The 16751-nt window shown below is 47.2% G+C and overlaps 1 protein-coding gene across 2 annotated transcripts in view; it reads right to left on the reverse strand.

The window, feature by feature from the left end:
* Positions 1-16229, reverse strand: part of LOC149359165 (uncharacterized) — an 80319-nt gene extending 64090 nt beyond the window's left edge. The window contains exon 1 of one of the 2 annotated variants that reach the window (XM_089568987.1): positions 16170-16229. Coding sequence is in view for 1 of the 2 variants with exons in the window: in XM_089568986.1 (XP_089425112.1) it covers positions 16170-16183 (14 nt within the window). In the remaining variant the exon portion in view is untranslated. The remainder of the gene's footprint in view (positions 1-16169) is intronic. The other variant, XM_089568986.1, reaches the window with a different exon arrangement.
* Positions 16230-16751: the final 522 nt, after the last annotated feature.

Raw genomic sequence — 16751 nt, forward strand, 5'->3', positions numbered from 1 at the left:
TGCCTCCATGCAAGAAACACCTGTTTACTGCGCTGTTGGAGCTGCACTTGAAGGAAAAACTAAGCGAATTTCAGACGGTATTTTATCGTGACAGTAATTTGCTTTCTCAACCTCGCGACTGCTTTTGAAACGGCGCAGCTGCAGCCTCTGTGTCCTGTATTAGTTTTCTAAATAATGAGCGCGGCATGGAAGCGCTGCAACCCGCTTGTTTCTAAGAGCGCGCGCAGATGTATGAGTATGCTGTTCCGTCTTTGTGCTTCAAGTTATGGGTGCAAATCTGTGATGAACTGGTTGCTTCTGCCTGCTGGTTTTGTATAGCTTGTGCCCGTTTGGGTATCGGCTTACGTACACTCGGCCAAATCTTTAACTGGCTTAGGTGTTGCATCGCTAAATGCACCTTGGAAAAAGGTGCCTTTTGGCTACACTGCTGGCATATTCATGTTGTAATTTGACGCGTGAGATGGCATTTCATAGTTTCTTTTTGTTAATATAATGTTTGAGTGGAGTACTTGCATGTTTAGATCAAAGTTATCAGAAATATTCATCGTCTGCCGCTACGAAGAGCCGAAACAAGCGGAATACGCAGCAATGGTTCTGGTGGCGCATTTGCACTAATCTGGGTAAACGACTTGTCCGCCTTGAAAGGAGTGGTATTTTACCCAGAGGATGAGGCCATATGGACCAGATCCATTGCTGCGTATGCCGCTTGTTTCAGCTGTTCGTAGTGGTAGACGAATGTTTCTGATAACGTTGATCTAAACACGCAAGTACTGCACTCAAAAATTATATGAACAAAAAGGAACCACGAAATCACATTTCACTCGTTAAATTACAGCATGAATATGCCAGCAGTGTAGCCGAAAGGCACCTTTTTTACAAGGTGCATTTAGCGATGCAACACCCGAGCCAGTTAAGAATTTGGCCGGGTGTACCAGGCTTAATTCACGCAGGGTATTCTGAAGCGCTTCTTCTATAGCGGTTATAAGAATAAATGCTGCAATATCTCCTTTTTGGATCCCTGTGTAAGGTGCACTGAATCTGTATTTTATGGAGATGGCATTCTTAACAGCTGCTTGCGAGTCAATGCAGATATGTGGCACAATTTTTCGAAGTCTTCTGTTACAAATAATGTAAAAGGATTGCCATAAAGAGATCAGTATTCGCTGTAACAGTATTGCCATACAGAAATCAGTATCAGTACTGGATTTAGAGTTAGAGTGCTCCAGGGATTAGGGGTCTTTGTTACAATGTTTTATGACGACGCTTACAATCTGTCGTGTATTTACTGAAATGATTGAGCCGTCGTGATAGCTCAGTGGCTATCATGTTCGTATGGCGACCTGAAAGATGCAGGTTCGATTCCGGCCTAGGCGGTCGCATTTTAATAGAGGCAAAATGCTAAAGGCCTGTGTACTCTGCACAGGTGACCGAAATTATTCCCCAGCCTTTCACTTCAGCGTCTCGTAGCCTTTGTCGCCTTGGGTCTTTGAGCACCATAAAACCAAACCAAAAGATCAAGATTGTCTTTCTAGAATGGCATAGCCAGGATATGCCTTGCATTGTAAAGCACATGTGTAGAGATGGAATGGGAATTTTTTTTTCAGTTCCTCATATTATTTTTTTCCTTTGTGCTGTACAGGTGAACATGCCCGGATGATTTACTGCAGACAACAGGCCACAAGAATGCTTCTGAGGAAACTAGCCGGACTGTTACTTTCAACTTTTATGTTACTGTGGTGCATTCTTATGGTGCATGTATAGCATATTCCCAGCCTGGATAGCTTGGAAATAAACTAAATTTGTAAGTATATTGATTGTTTCATGTGTGAACTCTGTCTGGTGACCTTTTTCAGTTATTGTAGACAGTCTATAGGCAGTCTATAGATAATGGTCTACTAATAGTTTAGTAGACAGAGGTCTATAGACTGTCTATAGACAAAGGTCTATAGCACTGCCAGGCCACACACCTATGGAATGTCTATAGAGAGTCTATAGACATATGTCTACTGGACCAGTAGACTTTTGTCTGTAGACTGTCTATAGACAGTAATCGACAGGAAGTCTAGGGCCATAAGTCTATAGTCCGTCTATAGACAAGTGTCTATAGACGGACCATAGACGACCTATAGGAAATGTATGACCATAAGTCTATAGATCGTCTATAGACTGTCTATAGACCTGTGTCTATAGACTTCCTATAGACCTATAGACTTTCAGTAGACATTTGTCTATAGACTGTCTATAGACAAAAGTCTACTAGAAGTGTATGGCCATAAATCTATAGACTGTCTATAGACCAGTCTAAAGGATTTGTCTATAGACAGTCTATAGACTTCATAGACTAAAGTCTGTAGACAGTCTATGGACTGTCTATAGAAATTTTTATAAGGGATAATTTGTGTGCAAACATCCCTTATCGACGTCTGGAGGTTTTTGCAAAATAATAATAATAAGAAAAAGTGGCGCTAGTTTTCTGTAGGCACGGCACAAAAGAAAGGACGACTTTAGCTCTTCATTGCCAGCTGTGTAGTTGTTTCCTGACTTTTTTGATCGGTCTATGTTATTGGTTTATTTGTTTGGTTTATTGGGGTTTAACGTCCCAAAGCAACTCAGGCTATGAGGGACGCCGTAGTGAAGGGCTCCGGAAATTGCGACCACCTGGGGTTCTTTAACGTGCACTGATATCGCACAGTACACGGGCCTCTAGAATTTCGCCTCCATCGAAATTCGGCTGCCGCGGTCGGGATCGAACCCGTGTCTTTTCGGGTCAGTAGCCGAGCGCCGTAACCACTGAGCCACCGCGGCGGGGCGGTCTGTGTTATTGAAGCAAACCAAAGGACGAGACGACCACGCGCTGGAGTGGGAGGATTCAGGTTGATAGAGAATAAATAGCAGTGAACTTAATTGTCACCGACGTTTTGAGCCACCTGTCTCTATAATGTCCAGTATACTGCACTATTAAACCTTCCTTTTAAGAAAATCTCGACTTTCGTTTTGCCTTTTCATCGGCGTTCGTCTCCTTCACATCGTTTGCCAAAGCTAGCACGTGCGCAGAAAGGCTGCAGGGTGGGTGTATGCTCGTCATCGTGTGAGGCCGACTGCGAAACACGAGCTTCGGCTCTTAATGAGTTGATCGGTCGGTCTGTCATGCGGGTCTTTGTTCCAGTACGGCGCCGCCACCATCTGAGCAAAGCGGTGGGGAGACGTGCCTCTGCAGACCCGGAGAGATGCTGCCTGCCCTGGTTTCCGGGGACTCTCACCATGCGCGCGCTATCAATCCGGCAGTCTCACGCTGCGCGACTGATTAATGTCCGCCGGCAGAGACCATTCGGCCACGCTTGTCTCATTTATGCGCACTCTCTCGCTCATTACACGCGACCCCGTTTTGCGGGTCCTAATCGCCGCGATGCTCGGGTTGCCACCTGCTCGTCGTGGCGATAGCGAACGGACGAGTTCATCTCGTGAAGACTCTCGACCCGCGGAAGAAGGGGTCACCGGGCGACAACTGGCGTCGTCAGAGCCGCGCAATCAGAGCGTGCAGGGTTGGACTCGAGAACCGCAGCGCCCCATGCGGACTCAGGCTGTGTACCCCACAGCCAGCGGGCGTGAACTGAGTGGAGTGAAAGCTGGGATCCACGCTTTCGCATCACCTTTGTGGTTTTGGGAACAGCTCGGCACGTACGTGGGCGAAAGGAAGACAAAAGTGCTGACAGGGGGACCAGAGTTCGTTTATTGCTAACGACAAAAACGTAAGATATTCACATCACGCAGAGGACGATGGGATTCACAACCACGCAGTGACTCAAGTAAAAATAAAAAGCCAAGGTTACCTCGTTTACGGAACAGTGTTACATAGGGCATTATATCGCTTAACGTAAGACATGCGTGCTTAACTTGAATAAAAAAAACATGGCACATGCTGCAGGACTGGAGCTAATGTACCGTACTTAACAGCGCCTGAAAACAGTCGAAGTATTTTACTTTATGAACCTTGTAAGTAACTGGTTAAAATTGACATTTTACCTCAGTGGTGGCCTATAGACAAGCGTCATGTTTGTAAACAAAGGTGGCGCTGCGGTCGGCAGCGACGCGGGGTGTAGGCAAAAACGCAGCATGCCTACCCCGCGCCAAGCGATGCTGCCTTCGAAACCAACTCGCGTGCGCGCATATTTCAAAGCGTGCGCGTCGCTTGTGGTTAGAAACATTTCTGTTGGTGACCGGACAGCAGTTCAGCACTTTGTCAACCTGTTCGCCAGACGGAATTATCTGGCGAAGCGCTGCATAGACTTCCTTCTGCGCTCCTATGTTAGGCAGCAACGGCGCGGCTACGGCGGTCGACTAGGTTGACTTATTAAATGAAACCGAGAAATCACGAGGTATACAGGTCTGCAGTATGAACATTTGGGGCGATACAGCATACCCGATCGCTAAGTGCAAGAAGGACGACGGGAGGCAGCTTTTTCCTATGACGAACCTTTGTGATGTGCCTGCTCTCGTCCAGCCACTTCAGTGCGGAGAACGCTGAACTCTACTGGACACTGAAGCCATGCAGTTACTTTAAATGAGTCATGCAAATGCGATCTCCACGGGTAATGTCTGAAAAAATGCTTTTTTATTCGCTTTGTTTTAAGAGAGGTGCACAGGCGAATGAATAGAAGTTTACCTCGACCTACAACGAAGTTACGTTTGCTCTGCAGAGCTAAATATTTTAAAGGTGCCCTGCGACGTAGATAAAGCATGGGGTCTTTATTCTTTGTATGCAGAGTAAGGGACATTGTGAGTCCCGAACGCGCAATGAGATCACCGAAATCATAATTGAGGAAGAGTTGAAATCTGGGTTAGTTGGTACATTATACTTAAGAAAAACCAGCCAAAAAGACGGGGACAAAGGAGAGACGAGGCACACACAACGACTGGACTATCAACTGTGCTTTATTGAAAAAACAGCCAGTCTCCAAGAAAACCCAACAGAGCATGCGCAACTCAACGGCACCGCAAAACCAGCACAAAGAACAACAACAGCGATCTCGTAAGATAGTCAAACTGCGGTGTCAACGGGACAAGTAACCTAATTCTTTCTGCATCAACGTGATAGAAGCCGTGCTGACACAGTTATCTCCATGATTGCTAATGTGAAATGCTTCGAGGATTTCCCGCTCAACCTTACCCTTGCCTCTACCGAGAAAAGTGACGTTGGAAAACAACGGGTAGCACCCGCAATCGCGGCAATGGCGAGGCAAGTTTGCTCCGTCAGCCGGAGTCAGAGAGTTATGGTGCTCTCGTAGCCTTTCATTTATACACCGGCCAGTTTGGCCGATGCCATGAGCTGGATTGCCATGAGCTGTTTTCGCAATGCTCTGCAGAAGAGTTGCCACCATAGCATGAAGTCAAGTTTCGACAACCAGGTTAAGCGTTTGCAAGAGGCCGGTTTCCCAAAACCGCTTTTGAATGCTGTGGCAGAGTCGTTGCTGCAAAGAATTAAGAGCCGTGACGAAAAGGTGGCTGACCCTACTAGGGCTGAAAGAAGGAAATTTGAGGTGATGCCTTATGTGCATGGGGCTTCCCACAATATCAAAAAAGTTGCTGCAAGACAAGTGGCAGAGTCGTTGCTGCAAAGAATTAAGAGCCGTGACGAAAAGGTGGCTGACCCTACTAGGGCTGAAAGAAGGAAATTTGAGGTGATGCCTTATGTGCATGGGGCTTCCCACAATATCAAAAAAGTTGCTGCAAGACAAGGTGTCAATGTTGTCTTTTCTGCTCCTTGCAAACTTTCAGGCCTTTGTTCACGTGTCGCGCGTGGCAGAACTAGACCACCTGTTTGTTCGACGCGGCATCAAAACTGCTATGTTCCTTGTGCGATACGGGTGGTTTATAAGATTCCGCTGACATGCGAAAAAGTTTACATCGGCCAAACTGGCCGGTGTATAAATGAAAGGCTACGAGAGCACCATAACTCTCTGACTCCGGCTGACGGAGCAAACTTGCCTCGCCATTGCCGCGATTGCGGGTGCTACCCGTTGTTTTCCAACGTCACTTTTCTCGGTAGAGGCAAGGGTAAGGTTGAGCGGGAAATCCTCGAAGCATTTCACATTAGCAATCATGGAGATAACTGTGTCAGCACGGCTTCTATCACGTTGATGCAGAAAGAATTAGGTTACTTGTCCCGTTGACACCGCAGTTTGACTATCTTACGAGATCGCTGTTGTTGTTCTTTGTGCTGGTTTTGCGGTGCCGTTGAGTTGCGCATGCTCTGTTGGGTTTTCTTTGAGACTGGCTGTTTTTTCAATAAAGCACAGTTGATAGTCCAGTCGTTGTGTGTGCCTCGTCTCTCCTTTGTCCCCGTCTTTTTGGCTGGTTTTTCTTAAGTAGAAATCATAATATTTGATATTTTAATCTTCGCTAGAAATGCTTGTTTCGAGCCGATGGTGTCGCAACGTGGCGGCCATTTGCGGCAGCGGAAATGAGGCGGCATCCAGATAGGGCGCTGCCTTTCTCATTGGTTGGGCGCCCAGTTTGCATATTGTTCCTTTATACTTGCGAAATGAATCCAAAATATTATGTCTCTGAGTACTGAAAGCTTTTCGCATGCCACAAAAACTGGAAAGAAGCAGGGAAAGCGAATGAAAACTAACAAGAATACAGCTAGGGGCGACACTTTCCATTCCGCTTCAAACCTTCGTGGCAGCCAGCGCTGTTCAAAAAACCTTGGCTCAAACCAGAAAGCGTGCGCGTCGAGACCGGCCGTGACCATACCAAGACGGCAGCGAAAAAAAAAGCCAGTCGACAAGAAAGGCCGGACAGGAGACCGGAGTCGAGTTTGGGGGGGAGGAGGGCTACTGCCCACCGCCTTCCAGCTTCCAGTCCGACTAAAAAAGAAACTTCGGGGAGCTTCCTTTGTTGTTTGTCACCCCTGCCCTGAGTACGGCGTCGCGTACACGGGGGGAAGACGCCGTCAAAATGAGCGGATGTCTACAGCCCCGACAAAGCAACAACTGCATGCACGCTTCCGCTGCATGTGCGCCAGGCGCGGTTCTGATTGGTAGCGCCCAATCTCGGTACTGGGTGAGTGAAATGGGCGAGTGAAGTGCGTTTTCGTCTTAGCTTTTCATTTCGAATTTTCAGAGTGGAATAACTTTCGTTTGCATGCTCCGATTTCAATAATTTTTTGCTCTGGTCTCTGGAAAGCATGATGAATCTATTTAATGATATTAACTGGTACCGAGGAAATCATCGCGGTGCCCCTTTAAGTCATGCTGATTACAGGCCTTATTCGGCATGATAACTGTTTTTTGGTCTGGTATTTGCTGTTTTCGCCAGGTTCTGATTGGCCAGTAATTGTAAAATTCAGGTAAAATGGGAAATAACTGCATGATTTTGCAAACACCTTAGCGACGTTTAATCGTTTTCTAGGATGGTGAAAAAACGTACAATTAAGTTGAAGCTCGTGGAAGCGAAAATAGAGAAAAACCTATGCGTCGTATATTCCTACTACCGGACTTACAGTGCTGCTTCAAACGTCGCGCTTAGTGGCCCGATGAATGCTGAAGGCGACTGGCAGCAGCTGTTTTTTTTTTTTTTTAAGCGCGAAGAGATTCCCGGGACATAGTCCGGGTGATTGTCGCCTGAAAACGGTTCCCTGCGTTCAATTTACGGTCACACCCACATGGAATGTCGAGTCCAGGCTTCTCATAATGAGAGCACGACAGAACGCAAACAAGCTGCAGACTTTGATTCTTGCACTGTTCGCCGCGCGACTGAAGAGCAAACATGCGGATTAAGAGACGAAAACTATCATATTTCGATGCAGAAATGCAATACTAGCCGCGCAGCCGATCCGTCACCGAACTTTTCCCGCTCCATGGCCGCTGCGCATCGCTTTGGCCCATATCTAAATGCGATAAACTTGTGGAAACTTGTGCCGCTGCCTTTCTTCAGCATTGCGGTTCTACCACCCGCACCACAGCTCGACGGAATATTGCAAAATGCGTTCAAGAACGCTCAAGCATGGCATACCCAAGGCACACGGTACCGGCTTTCGCCTACACAACGAAAGTCACTGCTGACTCCAGCGCCGCCGCATCTCCGTGACGTCACGGCCTGACGCTTGTGAATCCGGCTCGTGTGCGGGGCGACGGATGCCCACTGGTTTCCAATGGGCACAAGCTTTCTCCTGGCCTAGTGTTCGGCTTCTGCGGGTGAAATGCATGGAAAATTGAACCTTACCTTGTGTAGACCAAATTACTTTCTGTCATAGTGCTCTTTGGCCAACCTGCCCTTGCCCCCCTCCCCCATAAAAGTCATCATCATCATCATCGCAATAAAGCAGCTTTTGAGTCATTTCAGGTACATCAGAAGTGCCAATTAACTGAGAATTGCAAAACAGATGCCGTTATTTTTCACAACAGCTTCATAGCACCAGGAGGCTCGTGTGCTGAATAAAGCGAGGGACACAGGAAATGTGCCTGCAAGAGCGCAAACTTTGAATGCTCCGCCGCCCTTGGTAGCAGTCCTGTACTGGCCACAGACATGGCATATCAGACCGGTGCAACCGCAGTCGCTATCAGCACACAAGTGGCTCTAATCTCATCCGGTGTTTCGTACGACTCCTCCAGTGGGCGGGAAAAGCGATCGCATGATCACAAAAAACCCGCAAGATAACCAGAAATATTCTTGCCGCTTTCGACGTCGCATTGCAAAAATGAGCATTGATATAGAAATTTCTGCCTCATATGCTGGAAAGTAAGAGCAAAGAACTTTAAAAAGTAAGAACACTGGCTGTGACAAGTACGTGCATATGTTGCATCCGCACAGCAGTCATAGCTTGAGCAGTGACGAGGAGAAATGGAAGAGTCGAAGGAGCTCAGTCATCATTGTCTGCTCTTTTACTTTAAGGTAGGCCTGTCAGCAACCGAATCAAGCCAGGGAACACGCCAAACCTTTAGGAATGATGCTGTGATTGAATGCACTGCCATAAAATGGTTACAAGAGTTCAGCTTAGGAGATCTGCTTCTTTGTTATGCACCATGCAGCCGCGTGTTGGATGACGAGGTCCTGAAGACGGCCATAAACGAAGACAGCCGCCAAACATGTGCCTAGCTTGCCACACGCTTTTTTTGTTTGTGAAACCTTCAGAACTCATGTGCAAAGCATTGAGAAGGCGTTTGAGTTATGCAGCTGGGTACGCAACTGACTACCGGGTTGCCTATAAACAACGACGCGTGATAACACCCTATTTGTAGCTGCGCTTGCGGCACTGAAATGCATCTATATTTGATGAAGTGCTCACAAGTGGCGAAAAGTGCATCCTTTATTAAAGTTCCAAGCGTGCATATTGGCTGTCATCGCAAAACCCTGAGCCTCACAAGTGGGAAACCCCCTCTGCACGCTGTAAAGGGCCCCGTTCTCGCTATGAACGCTGTTAAGGTGCACCACGTGTGCAATAGTCGGATCGGGATCAATGTTTCTACGCACAGTCAAGCGCTTATAGGACGCCCGCGACACAGTTATCACCGTATCAATGTTAATTTTCTAACCCTTTCAGTCACTCATGTTCTGGCGTCGAGAAAAATTTGAAACCTTTTGTGTGTAAATATTTAAGAGCAGAAAACACTGCGCTACACACCAGGCGAGAAAAGAACAGCTGTTAGTCAGAAAACAGAACAGAAAAGAACAGTTGTTACTCAGCGCCCGTCCTGTCGTCAGTGTTTCTTCTCTTGTCTCCTGTTTTCGCGCTGGTCATTTCGAATCATGTCCCACCAACTCGCTCAATCAGCAATTTTGATTGTTCCGCCTATTCTTTTCTCGTCCCATGTGTTGAGCTTTGTTTTATATTTGCATCCAAAAACGTTCTTGTCGTTACTGATGTCCCGGTTAAAACATTTTTGTATCACCTTGCATATTGCAAGTAATCACCCTTTTTGGTTTCAGTTAACGCCCTAAAACTTTATAACTGAAAAATTCTTGCCCTGCTGCTGCGCTTTAAAGTTAATTGGATGATGTTACCGACCTGATCGCACTAGCAGGGCAGAAACGTTTCTGTTCCACGTACGCGGCGCAACGGCGACACCTCGCGGTAGCGAAGCGAGGGCCTCGTTCTCTCGGTAACATTGGGTGAGCGCCGCATAGCCTTGCATCGCGTGCCGGCTTTTGCCGCGCCAAAAAAAGGGTGCGAAGCGCTCTGCTCACTTCCCCTGCTATTTGGCTAGACGATGCATAGAGCCGCGTGCCAGTCGGTAACTGCTTGCAAATAAGTAGGACAGTTCGAAGCGGGGCCATAAATCAGACCCAACACAGGAAATAGCAGAAAGGGCCAGCCAAACGGCGCGATGTTGCGCAATTGGCGGCCCGACTAAATGGTCGATCGACGAGTATGTAACAAGCGTGTTCACGGGCCATCCATAGAGCTGCAGAGCGGAAGCTGAAAACCCAAACAGGTTCCAGAGTTGCCTCGACTGGAGAGTCTAGGTGCGCCTGGCAGTTACGATCGCCAGAGAAGCGATATCCTCGTATCATAATATGCAACGTAACGAAACACCCGCCGCGGCGGCTGGATTGCTTTTATTATTTATTTTATTTTATTTAAGCGCACTGCTGTGGTTTGGGTTTTGGCGCATTGCTGGTGAGGTCAAGGTCACATGATCGAATCCTGGGCACAGTGGCCGCATTTCGTGGCATAAAGCAAACATGCCCATGTACTGTGCAATGCCAGCGCTCGAACCACAGGTGGTCGAAATTAATCCGGCGCCCTCCGTAACCCATATACAAGCCCGGGACTTTAAACCGAGCAACTAACAAATCACTTTATGAAACGTCCTCTGTGATACAGACCCCGCCGTACTGAAATCGTATATGTCGTGAACTGGTTTCAGGGTTTGGTTTATCGGGATTAAGCGTCCCAAAGCGACTAAGGCTATAAGGGACGCCGTAGTGAAGGGCTCCGGAAATTTCCATCACCTGGGGTTCTTTAACGTGCACTGGCATCACAATGCTAGTACACGGGCCTCTAGAATTTCGCATTCATCGAAATTCGACCGCCACGTCCGGGATGGAACCCGCGTCTTTCGGGTCAGCAGCCGAGCGCCATAACCACTGAGCCACCGTCATGACTATATTCATATATCGTCATACTGTGACTGTATGCTCGGCCTGTAAATTTTGGCCGAATAAACGTCTTCTACTACTACTACTACTACTACTACTACTACTACTATATGAATATATGACTATAGTCCTATAGTCATATATATTCATTTTGTATGACTATAGTCATACAGAAAAGGAAACATTCGCACTGCTTCTTCAGCAATAAACGGTGAATTAGAAATAAAGCGGTTAAACAGGCACCTGAGGCATGGTGACGTGGCTGCTAAGAAAAATGTCAGTACGAAAAGAAGCGGACACCAAGCTAAATAAGACCGGAGTTTCAAATGTTCGGTTATTTCTATTTTGCTTGGGGATTACTATTGTTCTTCGTGTAGTAAGCGACCCACATGATTTTCCCGATCCAGTCCACCGTTGTTCAACAGGATGCGTTGTTGTAAAGTTGGTTCGCATTGAATACAGCGACATGGGTTGAGCAAAAGAGGCGCGCACAAGAAAGACAAGACGTCTTCCATCGCGCAGTCCGACCTTGTCGACTCCAACTGTTGCCCAAGAGCGTAAAATGCTAGTCTAGTTGGTTCACAATGCACAGAATGCGGAACCAGCGGAAACGGACGCAGGACAAGAGAGAGTAGGCACATACGCAGCATCACTTGACCTAATTATTTATCAGTCTACCCACAGCGCCAGTTCGGCATTACTATGAGGTGGGAGGTGTAAAATAAAGTTAAAAAAAAAACAGATGCAGGTGGAAAACATCAACAAATAGAATATGTTAAGATAAATCAATTCAACATATAAACAAATGAATCATTTGATACAAGTGCAACCGCACTATGGTGCCAATAGAAACCCCTGGTAGTTCGGTGAAAAAAATGACATTTTTAAGAAATCTGTTCTACGACATATTTTTTTCGCCTTGTTTATGTGATCCATACGTGACGAAATGTAATTGGGACTCAGCATGTGCCGACCGGGTACTATACCTCTATCGGAATGAACTATATTGTGCGAAATTTTCAGACGAAGGATTTTCTCCCGCTTTTCCCGCGTAACCCAGCCGAGACTGTCCTTTGCAGTTGTCACACTGAAATTATTCGAGTAGTTATTAAAAACAAAACGGGCTGGCATGTTCTGTATTCTTTTTAATTTACGAATATTACTCATTGCCCAGCGATCCCACAATGTGCACCCATATTCAAGCACACCTCACAGAAATCTGGTACAACAATGCTCTTGTTTCGGCAGGAAACCATCTCGTGTTTCTGCAGATGAACCCTAAAGCTCTGCAGGTTTTAGGTGCAGTAAAATCAATATGTCGATTACATTTGAGATTGGCTGTTACGTAAACGCCGAGATATTTGTGCTGAGTGAAAGATTATAAGTTCATTTCATTAATATTATAGGCACATTCATGTGATGTCTTTTTGCTAGTGAAGCACTTGCGTACCGCTTTGTTTAAGTTAATTTGCACATCCCGCATATCGCACCATGAAGCAACCTTGATTAATTCTTTTTGTAATTGGGTACAGTCGTTCAAATTACAAATTGGCCTGTACAACGCATAGTCGTCTACAAATAGTCCTAAAAAGAGCGCGTACCATCACAAATATCATTAATAAAAATACAAAAAACAGGAGCGGGCTCAGAACGGATCCTTGCGGTATACCTGAATACACATCTACACCATTTTGCTGTTCTCCATTTATAATCACCTGTTGACTTCTTAAATTAAAATGCTCTTTTTTTTCTATTAACAGCCGATGCATTTATGTTGTACCACAACAGCTTTTCGGTCAACAGTCAATGGAAACAACATCAAAAGCTGTTTAACGTCTAAGAACACAGTCAACAGCAATCCCTTGATCCAAAACACCTGCTATATAATGTACAAGAAACACCCCTACGAAAAACATGTTCTTGAAGACTGAGTAATGAGTTTATAGAAGTATTGTGTGGTTTTAGTGTAAAACACGTGCCCGAGAGCTTTACAAGCGACACTTTTCAAAGAGACTGGATGGTAATTGCTATCCGCATTGCGAGGTCCTGACTTGTCCAGTGGTACAACATTGGCAAAGCATTCCCTTGAGTCAAAGCGAAGGGTCAATCCCATCTGCCCACTGACGTCATCGGTGTATATAGGGACGCGCGGTGAGGTGTGTCGCCCTAATCGGTTGCGAGCTACTGCGAGCAGCGTTTTTAAAACTTATTTATAAATTATAGGGCCCACGCAGAGCTTTCAAATTTGACTCGAATAACCACAAAGACCACCTCTACAGGTCTGTCGCACTAGAATGTGCCCGTCGAAATCATTTCAGGGTCCCTTTAAGGAAACACTGAGGAGAAATTGAGGTTGTATCTATAGAATACCAGCTCCTAGCCACAAAAGCAACTCTTACTGAAAACAAAGCTCCTGTAAGGTAGAAAAGGGCAAGACAGGTATCGCCGCCACAGGCCAATCTCGCAAGTGCAAGCGTGATGACAACATAGGAGAAAGGACACCACAGATCTCCGAGTCTGACAAACTTGTATCAATATTACGCGTTTGATCAGTATTGAAGTATACAAGTTTTGTCTTCAAACCGCTAGTCCACTTTTATCATACGAGGAAGTCGAAAAAAAAACAACAATCTGAATGTTAGAAGCCAATGAAAACCTGTAACTGGCGGTGCAACACGCAGCCAGTTCAGTTTCGGTATGTTTTGGGGTGCTTCGCGGCTATGCGTTTTGCGTGCCCGCATGGTTTCGTTACGCGCGTCGATTTACAAAGGCGGAGCAGCAGAGGACCTCGAAATGCCTCTCTAAGCACTCATCGGACGAAGTTCGTGCAACCGCACACACCAGTAATCGCACGCACCAGTAACCGCACGCACCAGTAATCGCACACACCAGTAATCGCACACACCTGTAACCGCGCACACCTGTAACCGCGCACACCTGTAACCGCGCAGACCTGTAACCGCGCAGACCTGTAACCGCGCAGACCTGTAACCGCACACACCTGTAACCGCACACACCTGTAACCGCACACACCTGTAACCGCATACACCTATTATTACAAAATTTAAATATGCCCGCACGTACCAGTCTCTGTACATCAGTCGTTATGGTGGCTCGGCGGTGACATGTACGCGGCCGACTCCTCGGAGCTAGGACTTTCTTGCCAGACTCGCCACCTCAGCCCTCAAAAGCATCGCATGCTGTGTGGGGTTGAGGTCGCTAAGTGCAGGCCGCTGTTCTTTACGAACACTTCTTTGTCGGAATGAATCGGGAATGGGACCCAACGTAATGTTGGTGCAAACGTAAAAGAAGCGACGACGGCTGAGAGAGGCCTTCCACGTCCGGCCGGCGGTATAGTTTACATTTCGACTCCAGCTATAGACGGCAGCGCAGCGGTCACCGACAGCAATCACGGAGTCCCCGTTTCCGCCACTTTATGCCACTTTTCTCCTATTTCATCGTCACATAGTCAGAGTTTGAATCGGAGCGACGGGAAAAAAGTTTTTCAACTTTTAGTTCAAATTCCTTAGCAATAAATGCACCTTTCGCTGCCGGACAAGTTGCAACAAAGTCACGAAATGCCAAAGTATCTAATCTTGCTAACAAAAAAAAAAATGATAGCGTTGTCCTCAGTGTCTCTTTAAACTGTAAGGCGCGCGGAAGTGAAGGTAATGTGCGCCTAATTCCGGGCTCTTGATTCGTAGAAACCTGTGACATTCCTAAGATTGGAAGTATGCGCACCTCGGCAGTGACCAGTTCGATAACGTGCTTGAGCTGGTCTTCATCTAAGTGTACCGTGCGCGAGCGATCTTTTGCCAGATGCGTTTCTGCGCTGTGTTGAGTAGCACGGACAGTTTAGCATAAGACAGATGTATGCTTGCTTGCTTTGATGCAGTAGCAGGATGCTCAGAAGATGTCGTTACGGATAAAGAAGTGGCATTCCTTCGACTAATGCTCTCAGATTGAGTGCAGCGTTTGTGCGCATCTTGTCATTTAGTTTTATGTTCTTTGCCTCGTGCATTCGGTAAAGGCTGACTTTGTATTGGAGGGAAGTCCCCATTAACAAGCACAATTGGTTCCGAGGCTGGTTGCTGTGTACTGGCAGGGCTGTTGTGCGCAGTCGTCGACAACGTTTGGTTAACACGTAAAAGCTCGGTTTGTTGCTTGCGCTCCTTTCGTCGCGATACTCGGATACTGCCTACAATGCCCTTCCTCGGGGCTTGGGTAGCCTGTCGCCGAGCAGGGCACTTCGGGTCTGTGGCTACATGGTGACCTCTGCAGTTTCGGCACAGTGGTTCTGTCGGACAATTCTCGAGGTTGCCATGTGCGCGGCGACCGCAGAGCGAACATCGACGTTGGTCGACTAGTGAACACGAATTTGTCCTGCGTCCGATTTTGTGACAGCTATAGGCCTCACATATGAGCGATTTCGGATGATAAGGCAGGAGTATAATGTACAGATGAATTTTGCGGGTAAGTCTGGTGCTCTCAAACCTGATGAGAGCTGCTCCGTTCTTACCCATGGGCCTGGCGTTAATTATCTTACACGAGTAGCATATGCCATGAGCTGTTCGCTTGTTAACCCGTTGGCACGATATATGTCAGCGCGGATCTGGCCGAGGCGATTGGCTTCATAAGCCTGCATATGTGTCGCGTTTCCTGAAATTTAGATCGGCAATGGCTCCGTGCAGCTGCAGTGTGCAGGGAGTGTGCCTAGTTGTCCAGGTGAGGTTAGCGTAATTAGCACAGTTGGTTGAACACTGATTTGATCGGCAGCTATAGCTTTGTTCTTTCGCCTAACAACCTGGCAATCATCCTGCTCAGAATGGTCATAATCAGCAACGTGATCGATTCTGCCCAAAGTGGTGACCATGGGCGGCGAGGCAGAGCCCCGCGATCGAAAATACGCATCCGCGTGGCGAGCATTTTTAGCTGTCTTCGAGCGGCCAAGTTTTACGCCGTGCCGTTTGCTCACAAAGCGAGCGTTTTCTTGAGCTAATCTTAGAAGTGCCGAACCCCATCCTAGGCAGCTTAGGAAATTTCGAAAATGGAAAAGTGCAAGATCCTACCTGAGAAGGGCCATTTCCAGGCATGTTGTCAGTGCCTGCACAGAACAGAGAAGGGACTGGAGAAGGTATCGCCGCAACCACTTGGTTGGATTCGTCATCAGTCATGCTTGCGTCGGTCGCGAGCACAGCGATATAGATTGCGCTGCGTTATCTGCGCCGCTGCGGAGCGATGTTCTGGCTGCGTCTCGAAAACACTGCCCGGGAGCCATGTTGGCGGCGTCGGCGGCAGGCGTATCCTATGTATCCGGATGGTTTCCGGGGGTAGCCTCCGAGGCGGAAGCGTTGAAATAGTTGTCCACAGGTGGCGAGGAACACGATGGTGGTGATCCATCTATTTTTGGGAGCCTAGCACAAAAACGTTCCCGGGCCAAAAAGCTTCAAAAGGTCGGAGCGATACGAAAGTGCGTCTAGTCGAGACGGCTGCTTGCAGCGCCCCGTGAGACGTGAGCGTGGCCTGCTGGAAGCGTTTTTAGTCATAAAACTGCACAGAATGCTTACTGCATTCGAATAAGTGCGAAAGCACAGATTTTTGCTAGGTAGAAGACGACGATGAGCTGGCATTGCCGCGGGACGGAGAGCTCG

This window comes from Amblyomma mixtum, chromosome 2, assembly GCF_055824585.1.
Source record: "Amblyomma mixtum isolate Tamu chromosome 2, ASM5582458v1, whole genome shotgun sequence".
In the NCBI taxonomy this organism is placed as follows: Eukaryota; Metazoa; Arthropoda; class Arachnida; order Ixodida; family Ixodidae; genus Amblyomma; species Amblyomma mixtum.